An 11,133-nucleotide genomic window follows, 5' to 3' on the forward strand; every position below is an offset into this window, starting at 1 on the left:
AAGCAAGGGGGGCCGTTAGTCCGGCCGGCGGCCGACGTCTATGAAGCATTTGACCCGTGTGGTCCCACGTGTGCCGGCCAAACACACGACCACGCAACAGTCCATTTTTGCAGGTGGGCCGTTCCGATATTTGGTCCCTTGACGTGGCACTCCCCGCCTACGTGGCTCGCCGCTCCCTGCACGCGGGAGTAACGTGAGCGCTGACCTGGCCCCCTTCTTTGGGTCCACGTCAGGTGTGTGCGGTGGGCATGTGAGGCGAGGGTGACGTGGTGATCTGCCACGTCATCGGGGCGGTGTGTGCGGTGAGCATGTGAGTGCGCGGCATGCGTGAAAGGGAAGAAAAGTGCCGCTAAATTTGGCGGGGAAGGGGGCTAAATTTAGGGGGGGATTCTCTCTCTAAATTTCTCTCTCTCTCTCTCTTTGGGGAAACGGCCTTTTCCATTTCAAGCTCTTGGGGTTTGTCTTCTCCAACGCTTCGTTTTTCGTCTTTCTTCATTTTCTTCTTCTTCACTGTTTTTTGAGCTTCTGAGCTTGCGAGCTATTATGGCTATGGCGATCATTCTCTGCTTCTGAGCTTTCCATCTATGCCTATGGCGAACAATCGCCTCTTTTGAGCTTGCGAGATATGGCTATGGCGACTTCCCCTGCTTCTAAGCTTGCCTGCTATGGCTATGGCGACCATTCACCTCTTCTGAGCTTCAAGCTATGGCTATGGCGACCATTCCGCTTCTGAGCTTGCGAGCATTCACCGCTTTTGAGCTTCCTTGGCGACCATCCCCTGCTTCTGAGCTCGTGAGCTCGTGAGCTATGAGCTTTCCAGCTATGGCTATGACGACCAGTCACCGCTTCTGAGCGTGCAGAGCTTGAGAGCTATGGCTATGGCGACCATTCACCGCTTCTGAGCTTTGCGAGCTATGGCTATGGCGACCCTTTTCTCCCCTTAGCTCTTCCATCTCCTCCCCTGCCCCCATGAGCTTCCCCTTCCCATGAATTTCGAGCTCCAGCTTCTCCTCCCTTACGCTGGAGCTCCCCTGCTTCTCCGGCTATGGTGGATGTCGATCGTCGCCTCACCTCCCACGCTCATGTCGCCGGGCTCAAACGCTTCTCCGCCCGCGCCAGCAAAGGCCCCCTCCCCTCCACCAGCCCCCGCCAAGGCTGCTTCTCCTTCGCTCCCCTCGCTCGCACCGTCGTCGACCGCCTCCGCAAGTGCCAAATCCAGATCGCCCGCGGCCTCTCCGATGAGGAATTCTGCAGAATTGAAGCTCCCTTCGCATTCTCTTTTCCCCCCGATTTGAAAGCCATACTCCAGGAAGGCCTGCCTGTGGGTGCGGGCTTCCCCGATTGGCGCTCCGGAGGTTTGAAGCAGTTGCGCATGACGCTCAACCTTCCGATCGCTGGTCTCACATACGAGGTCGCCAGAGGACGATTCTGGTGCAAGCAATGGGGGCCGAGGCCTAACGACGCTGAGCAGGCAGTGAGCGTCGCGCGCGCTGCCCTTCGGAAAGTGCCGATCCTCATACCTGTGTACAGGTACTGTTACATTCCTGCTTCGCCCAATCTAGCTGGGAATCCCGTCTTCTTCGTTTGTCAGAAGGATGTCTTCTACTGCGGCTACGACCTCGCAAATTTCTTCGAGAGGGAGAATTTCGTCCCTTACGATTATGAACTGCCATTTGATTTCGCAAACTTGGACGTCGTTCATGGGAGAGCTGCCAGCTTGAGCAGTGGATCAGGAGATTGGGTGTGCGACAACGGGCGGAGTTTTCGGATAGAGAAGCCGCTGGATATGCCTAGACACGGCAGCGAGGGAGATGGGGGAATTCTGTTTGATTCTGGAAGGGAAGATGGGGAGCTCACTGATCAACAGGGCGAGGATACAGCTCGGTGGAAAGGCGAGGAGGCGTGCAGGGATTTGGAAGGTTGGGGTAGGAACGTGGATGTACTGGCCAAGAGGTTCGATCCCTCCGCACGGAATGGCGAGCTACCGCGGAGGAGCTTCGAAGTATTGGATAGTCGTCAGGCGTTGAGACGGTGCGATCACGCACTGGGAAGCGCAGCTACCAGCACCACGAAGCAGCTGCGCTCTCGATTTCTTCCGAGGGAGCATCAAGCGCCCGACGAAAGGGCACCGTCTACGAAATCGGCCGCTACTGCTACGAGGATGGTGAGGCGGGTAGAGTTCTGGAGCGATCTTGCGGAGAAGAAGCAGCAGAGTGTGAGCAATGAGCATGATCAACTCTTCTCGTGCGACAAAGTGGATGTGGAGGTGGGGGGGAAAGCAGCAACGCAGCAGTGCATGGAGGAAAGGGTGAGAAATCGAGCTCCACCGTATTGGCTGGAGAGATATCTGGACGAGATGGCGAACATTCTGAGAAGCGGAGGGTGGAAGGAAGCAGACGTGATGGAGATGATGAGTGCAGTGCCGCCATCGCCAGGGGAACCCAATTCGTGTTTGGATCGGCAGAGCATTTTGGAGGGACTCGTGCTCTACGTCAACATTCTTTCTGATGTTCTGAGAAGAGCAGGCTGGAACACTCAAGATGTAGCAGACGCTTTCGATGTCGATCTCTCCTGCGGTGAGCTCAAGAGGCGTCCTCCCCCAGTCCCTCCCCATCTCGTTGCTCGGATTGGCAAGCTCGCAGAGTACGTTGCCCAATTTTGAATCTGTCAATCCTTCATTCCTTTTGTTCAAACCACTTCCTCCCTTCCCCTCACTCTGAAAATCAGATCCTTGGTTTTTTGTAAGATCATCATGCCTCCCTTTCCCTGTACCATACCTTTGGAAATCGCATCGTGAGCTCTCATCACACCTCCCCACCTCTGCCTTTCATCTCTTTCTCATCACGCTCAGCCATATCTTGAGCTTTGTCAGATTATGAAACCACCTCATCCCTGGCTTTCATCACTCTCTCATGACTCTTCGGTGATCCTTTCATACCACTCTTTTTTACAGGAATCATCCCTTCCCTCTCTCTCTCTCTCCCACAGATACCTTACTATATAGCTTCCTCTTTGTCATATATCAGAACGGAAGACAACCTTCTGTAAAGAGATTAGAGTATACAGACTCCTACGGCATGCGGAAACTCTGTGCAAAGCCTTGAGAATTTTCAACGAATGTTTCAATTCGCAACCTACAGACTTGGGGTCAGAATTTGTATAAAGCCTCAACCAATCTGATAGACATTCAACATTGTTCTTGGAGTATAGGGTTAATTTTGTTTATTTAATGCAAAATTTACCCTTTTGGCGCCTCTCTCTGAAGGTGGAATGAAAATGGCCAGGTTTGCAAGGCCTTCCTTCGCGCACATATCCATACCCTGGTAAGAGATTTTATGAAAGCATCTGTTGGTCACCATCGATCACCCGCCTGTTTTCTGATCATCTATGCTTGTCTGTTAAAGTTTTTGTTGCCTCAAAATTTTCCGTGGCGTTCTCTATTCAAGTATGTAAATGCTTCAATCCTAGGTTAAAATTGAGCTTGAAGATCCAATGGACCATCAGTATCGTTGTTTACATTTGATTGCCATTTTGGCACCTTTGCATGGACCCAGAGGTTCGTTGTTATTAACCGCTTATTGATTTGCTTCCCCGCTAATGCTAAGCCCTCACCAAATCTAAGCCTTCACCAACTTGAATGAGAAAAAGCCAGCACGTTGTTGTAGCTATAAAGTGGTGGGTATATCTTGTATGCAAGTGACCTGGGCTCTTGTAGCACAGTTTATGGCTGGGAGCTTTAAGGCGGTTCACACGCTGGCCCTGCGCCTAAGCTTGGGCAGAGCAATGGACGTCCAAGATTGGCTGCCCATCAAGTTTGGGCGGGCGACATGTTTGCCACGTCAGCTCAACTTGGTGGGCACTGTAATGACCCTAAGCTTGAAGTAGCTGGATTAACAGTTTCCTCATGTTTGTACAATGCACATTAGGAAAGAACAAGCCAACCTCATTAAACCAGTATCGTTGCTTAACCTTTTAGACTAGGCTATCCAAGATTTGCGGATAACGGTATCAGGTTAGCTTTTTTGTGAATATTACGGATGGTACTAGTAGAGGGAAAAGTAAATCAAGAGTTGCATTTGATTCCGGATATTAAAGCATAGTCAATAATATAGGGCAGAGGAGATGACAATAGAGGGCAGACTGGATGATAAAAGAGGGCAGGCGAATATGATATGGTTTTTCCTAAATGAAAAAAATTACTATCCATGTGATTTGGACGATCCAGTAAAAGGTTGCACACTTGACTGCATGTGTGAATCAGCAATTTGTTTTGTGGCGACTATGGTAAGTAGTGTCAGGCAATTAGGGGAGTTGTTGCATTGTACATGTCAATGACTTAAAATCCCTAGCCAGGAAACTTTCATGTTACCTCTCTTGAAAAGGTGGAGATGCACTGTGCAAGGGTGGCAGGACTGACTTATTAATTTTGGTCACCATGACCTCTTAAGCAGAGCATTGATCAGTGTGGGACATGTTACGAAGCTATTTTTAAAAATTTAGAGGGGTTCTGCAAGGAATAAATTTCAGGACAGTATTTGTTCGCTTTGTTTCTTGCTTGGCATACATTAAAATTGACTGGAACATTCTTTTGACAACAGCAAATTTGGCAGTGCAAAGTGCATACTGTCAGTCATGTTAAAATGTTCAATTGCCTTTCAGTAATGTACCAAATTGCAGGAATACCTGCCTCAGCATGATGCATGAGGTTAATCTGTGCTAATATCCATTATTAGCAATCACGAGTCTAGTGGATAAGTGCTCTACTTAAATGCTGGCTTCATCATATCTCATTCTGTTTTGTACTGATAGAAGTGAGCAATTTGACAGAAAAGTTATTTACAAATCTCCATTGTGTATTCAAAACAGTTTTCAATTCTGATGTTCACCCGCAGTACCAGCGGGAGGTTGCCGCAGTACCAGCGGGAGCCAACCTCTATCAACTCTATGCCTTATGCGAGGGATATAAAATAGACTTCTGCCATACAGGCTCAAGCATGCCCCTTTGCTACCCTCGTTGATTAGGCAGGCACAAAACAGTGAAGGGTTTGCATCTTTTAAGCGTAAAGGGAACTCGGTCTATTCCTTACAAGCAAGATACACGAGTGGGATTTCTTTTAACTTTGCAAGTGCAAGGAGCGCAAAAAGATTTATCTCACTTTTTTTGAAGTCGCGTATTAAAAGTAGCACTTACAATGTTGTTCACCTTACGACCTAATCTTTTTTCATGTCAACAAACCAGCATTTAGCTATCGTAGGAGTGTTTTCAGTCCTGAAGATGGTTGTACTATTGATATCACCTTTTGAAAGGAAAACCTGCTCTCAAACGACGATGGCAGAGCAAAGGACTAGCGAGTTCTTGACAAGGCGCATTGGTATTGAGCAGCTGCTCAACAAAGACATGACCAATCGAAGGTTCCAACCCAACGAAGAAGCAAAGCTCATTGAGGCTCAAAAGAGGGCATAACAGAGCTCAAAATAGCACATAATAGCGCTATTGACTCAGTAGTGTGCCTCAATGCATTTTAGGATTCAACTTAATAGAATACCCAGCATTTGTCAATTAAGAGATTAGTGGACATCATCAAAGCTTTTATGGCATTACTGGAGAGATAGTGGACAAAGGTAAGGCAAAAAAGGGCAAGATCATAGAGGAGACGGCCTTTTATAGTTTTGCTGTTAGATTTTTGAAAACAAATGCTGTGGGATAGCTTTTCATCACGTTAGTCACTCGTTGCTTAGACATGATTAACTGACTACATTTACCTGAGTGAGCTAACGAGTGTTAAGATTCACCTTTAACAACAAAACAAGAGAGCACTAATGCTCAGAGTCTCCATTTATAATTCCAATGAAGGCACGTAATAATAAACACATGTTAGCAGAGATCATGATTAAGAACTGGAGAGAGTATATGCGAGACTGAATTGACTACCCATAAGTGAACGTTTTTTTATCATGTTGTATGAGTTCGCTTTGCTACTTGAATGGAGTGTTGAATATGCAGCATCCTTTTGCTCTCGTTCCCTTGTTTCATGCATGATTAGCCTTGCAAAGCATACGTTTTCACTACTGCAGTTTGCCAATTCAACTTGCAATGTTGCATCTTTCAGTCTCCGTGTGTAACTTCCGAGTACGAATACTCTTATGTATCGTGCAAGTTTTGATGCCATCTCCAATGCATGCAGCCCACAATCAAATCTCTTTTAGTAGGCTTTTTAAAGTTTGTGTCTAGCAAAAATGCCTGAGGAGAAATCCATCAATAAGAGGTGGATACTCAACAAAATGAGGCAGAAATGAGAGCATTATAAACAGAGCATCAGGGAGGTGCGCATCCCTGGCATCCCCACTTCAGTTCTGGATAGGCGAGAAGAGAGCTTGCAAAAGAAGCCCATTGCTATCTTTAATGCAAACAATTTATGACGTGATTCTCTTTGAGCACGAAATGAAGGTGGTCAGAGAATGCACATAGGATGATCATGAGTACATAGTAGAAGGGCTCTTTGCTGGTTGAGGGGAGAGGTGGAGACGTTGGCAACCTCGTGATTGATGTAAGTACTCATGGCCATGACGTCAAGCTCTAGCTTTTCTTACAACATTCAAAAGCTAACATTTGAATTGGTTTTCAGTAGAAGAGGACTAGGGCATCCCAACGTTGCCAAAGAGGATCAAGGAGATAGGGCCATGATTGGGTACAGAATCAACAATTCCAAAACCAATACAATTACAAATGTATATTTGGCAATTCCAAGCAAAGCATACTAATCCCATGCAAACTTTATTGACCTTGTAAATCAATCTTATTTACCAAAATCTCAGGATAAGTCAAGAGTTCTTAGAGCACTCAATAGGGTAATTAAAACCTTATCTCTCAAGGCATAAAAAGTCCCATGCTTTGTCGACAAAGTCATATCACAACGTCACAGCATTTGAATGATCTAATTCAAACCCAAATGTTCAAACTTTATTTAATGCAATCCCAATTGAAGGGGTTGGGAGCAATTAAGTGATATGATCATCAGGGCGGATCATCGTAATCTACACATGGTCATCATGTGTCTCGTCTATTTAGAACCATCATCTTGTTAACACAAAAGTTAGCACAATGTGTGAAGACCTACGCATGTTATCCATGTCATCAGAATCTAGGATCATACTAGTTTGTAATCGATTTAAGGAATGAAATGAAATTACTTGGAAATTTTAGTATATCTAACTCTAACAATTGATTAGAGAAAGACATTAAATCTTATAAATAAAGTGGTAACTCCTAAGGACCTCTTATTGGCTTCATGTTTAAGATCAAATGTGAATGTGTAAGGAGCCACTTGTTTGAAGGCTTTGAGACAAAGACACCCACTCTACTTCTTAGACTAGACCATTCAATTTTGATTTTCGAGTTTCAGCTTACCAATTTAGTGCAGCCGCATGCAATTAAAGTGGTGTCAACATATCAAGTCATGGTGACAGAACCAGTCAAAGTCCGACAAAGATCTAGCAAAGAGCGGGTCAATCCAAAACTTAAAGAAGATCAAGATCAAGACTCCGCTCGAAAAAAATGGGGCAAGGATGCCATTTGTAATGTGAGGAGTAGATGCAAAAAACAGCAAGGGTAAAAGAAGACAAGAATTGAATTTGGACACGGTAGAAAAGCCACAGACAGTAAAATTAAGTATGCATGTGGAAGGAACTTTTAAAATAGAATTGATGCAATTACTAATGGATTTTTTCTTGGGAATACACTAACATGAAGGGCGTGGATCTGAGCCTCTGTGCATAGTGCATAAATCTAAAAAGGATGTAATTCTGGTGGTGCAATAGAGGTACCGAATGAATCCTAACTATACTAAGTTGGTCAAAGAAGAAACTGATAAATTGCTTAGAGTAGGTTTCATATACCCTATGGAAAAAGTGACATGTCTTTCTCCTTTAGTCATAGCTCCCAAGAAAAATGGCGAATTGCAGGTCTGTGTGGACTATAGAAAATTGAATGTAGCCACTATAATCCTCTACCTTTTTGTGACACCTTGCTGGACGCAGTAGCGGGCCACGAGGAGTACAATATTCTAGATGGATTCAATGGGTATAATTAGATCCAAGTGGTGGAGGAAGATGAAGGAAAAATAGCATTTGTCATTGAATGGGGAGTGTTCACAAGCAATGTCATGAATTTCATATTGAAAAATGCTCCACCTACATTTCAAGAATGGATGCAGAGGATTTTTGCTCAATGTGTTTGGAAAAAAAGATGACACCTTTGACTCTATTTTGGAAAGTGTTGAGAGTCTCGATCAATCTTGAATCCGCAGTCCACCCCGTGGTCTCTTACTTGGACACATCATTTCAGCCAAAGGGATGGCCATTGATCCAAGAAAGGTCACTCCAATCCAAGAGGCTAGAGAACCCAAAAATGCCAAAGGGACCATGAGATGGGGCAAGTAAAATGGCACAATAGATTTCTCAGGTATTTGTCCTATGTCTGTTAACCATTAACAAGATTGGTTCAAAAAAATGAACAATTTGTTTGGAGAGAAGAGTAGCAAAAAGCATTTCATCTAAGGAAGAAAATGCTGGTAGTCTCACCTATCCTTATTCCACCAGGCTAGACCCAAGACTTCCATGTTTTTGTGGATGCATCAGATATTGCAATAGGGATAGTCTTAATGCAAACTTTGAAAAAGGGTGGTTCTAGCAAGTATAGTATGCCAGCCGTACCTTATCATCAGCCGAACAAAACTACTCAATCATCATTGAAAGGGAAGGCTTGGGTTGCCTTGCAAAAATTTTGGCATTATCTTTTGGGCAATGAAGTGGTCTTTCATGTCCCTTATTGTATTTGGTCAACAAGCCACAACCATTCAAAAGGATAGTAAGATGGATCCTCCTCTTACAAGAATTCAATTATAGAATAGTGCATACTCAAGGAAGATAGCATCCCATTGTGGATTACCTTAGCAGATTGGAGTCCAGGGAACATCTAAGACAAGGAATTTCATATGACTTACCAGATGCATCTTTGTTCTTGTTGAGGATGGTGTAAATTGCACCATACCTCTAGGGCATAGGGGCAAACCCCAACCCTAACCCTAAGGGGTTCACATGTATATCTTCATGTTCATGTTCGATACAACTTAGTGTACAGGTAGCTATATCATGTGCACTCCTCTCTCTCTCCCTCTCTCACTTCTGCTATCATGGTATTAAAGCATCAAGTGCTCCCAAGCCCTAGTATCTCATCAAGGCACTAAGCCCTACGTGTGTGAGGCATTCTTTGATCCTTCGAGAGAGAATTTCCATTGGGAGAGAGTACAAGACCTTGTTCCATCAAGGCACAAGCCCTCCCCTTTGAGGCATTTCTATTATTTCTTTAGTGCTTCATGTAGAGCTTTTCCTCGTCTTCGATTTGAGGTAAAAAGCTTCCAATTTTGAGTTTTGGAGCTTAACTTATGTTCTTTTTAGTGTTCCTCCTTTCTTGAGTTCTCTTGTGAGGTTTGTGGACATTTTCTGTAAGGTTTCTTTGAGAGATTTCTTCAGACAAAGAGAGATTCAAGTTCTTTGACTCAAAATAGTTGCATTACCGTTTGGGATTTACAAAAACAATTTAATAAAACCAGCATGGTGGTTCTTTGGGATATACTTAAAAGAAGCAAAGTCTCACATGCATTTTCCATTTTCTAGGACAAGTGGACATATTGTTTCCTTGCAATGAGACCATACATGTTTTTAGTACTATCTCAATCGTCCTCGTCCACTGCTCCAAGACACCCAAGATGTGCTCATGCATGTCTAAATCCAATTTCAAGACACTCTTTCCCTTCTTTCGTTGTGGCACAGGTTGCATCTGGAACTTAATAGCTCTTGCTAGATGAGAGTACACACATGTTGGTGGACTCTTATGTCGCAGTTCGTAATTGCGACCTCTCTTGGATGTTTTTTTGTACAAAAAGCTCTGACTACTACATCCCACTTCTCATAGGTCGTTCCCCAATTATCCTTAAATGTTTCCTCATCCACACCCAAAGAAAGTTACTTATTTGCAATGGACTTCCAAGAGTTGACTTCTGTATGTAGACAACAGTAACGAAAACATTTTTTTTTCAATGAATTTGTCCTTAATTCCATTAGACCTTTTTGCACTTCTCTTGTAGGGATTAGAATTATTCTATATGTTTTCATAATGATTTGCATTTGAGTTTTACTTGTTGCAAAAGTAAGAGACCCAGAAAATTGGAGATAAAAATGGTGGACAAGCTAGGAAGCTTATGATATTGTCAAAGAGCATCATAGTAATGTAATCTCCAAGAAAGTGTAAGATGAGAAATTATGTCCCCCCTTTGATTCAAAATCAAAGCTCTTGGCTATTATGTCTCCCTACATTGAAAAACGTAGCAAGATTAAACTAGCTAGAGCAACCTTCCTCTATCACAATGTCTATAGTACCTTCTCGAGCATTCTCAAAAGTACTAGCAATTTCGATAAGTAAGCAAGTAGGGATTGATGCATAGAAGTCAAATCCCTTGAGCCCTTATATTGTAATTTTGCAATATTGGCCTTATTCACTCTTTCTAAATAAATTCATTAATTTGTCTCTTTGCTTCCTCTATTAACGCAATTAACCTAAGGTCTTATCGCCTCTGATTTAGCCTCACCGCCTCTGTGCCCTGCCTTCACTGCCTCACCCCTATGTGCGCTACCCTCACCCTGCCTCTCTCCCTTCCATGCTCTCCCCCCTTCCTCTATTGTAGACTTAAACCATAGCTTCATGGCAAGCAGCTCAGCCAACATTCGGACGCCTACAATGGGCTCCTTGTAGCATAACTATAGCAGCAAAATGGCAAACCCGACCATCTTTAGCGTTCCAAAATGGCACTCTAGCACAAACGGCCAATGTCCTTAGGCTTCGACAACTAGAAGCCACGGCCAACCACAAACTACAAAGGAGTGTAGCATGTAGCAATGATGGGATCAAGGACCCGCTTCAAGTCCTCCATCACAGGCTACCTAGCTCCTCCAAGGCAACCATTACAGCACCTTATATCCATAATGACGAGTGGCACTCCTCCAAGCCTTAAGCACTGAGCTCTAGAAGGATCTCACAGCAGGCGGATCAGCAAGCGCCTCCCGCTCATGCACAGC

General features: G+C 44.4%; 1 protein-coding gene across 1 annotated transcript; it reads left to right on the forward strand.

The window, feature by feature from the left end:
- The first annotated feature begins 484 nt into the window (after positions 1-484).
- On the forward strand, positions 485-3,362 carry LOC147879549 (uncharacterized). Its single transcript, XM_087372131.1, has 2 exons — positions 485-2,793; positions 2,873-3,362. The coding sequence occupies exon 1, from the start codon at positions 1,046-1,048 to the stop codon at positions 2,660-2,662; it is 1,617 nt and encodes a 538-aa protein (XP_087228257.1). The 5' UTR covers positions 485-1,045; the 3' UTR covers positions 2,663-2,793; positions 2,873-3,362.
- The last annotated feature ends 7,771 nt before the right edge of the window (positions 3,363-11,133 follow it).

Source organism: Dipteris shenzhenensis, chromosome 33, assembly GCF_047967505.1.
Source record: "Dipteris shenzhenensis isolate YYH24624 ecotype China chromosome 33, Dip_SZ_1.0, whole genome shotgun sequence".
NCBI classification, from domain to species: domain Eukaryota; kingdom Viridiplantae; phylum Streptophyta; class Polypodiopsida; order Gleicheniales; family Dipteridaceae; genus Dipteris; species Dipteris shenzhenensis.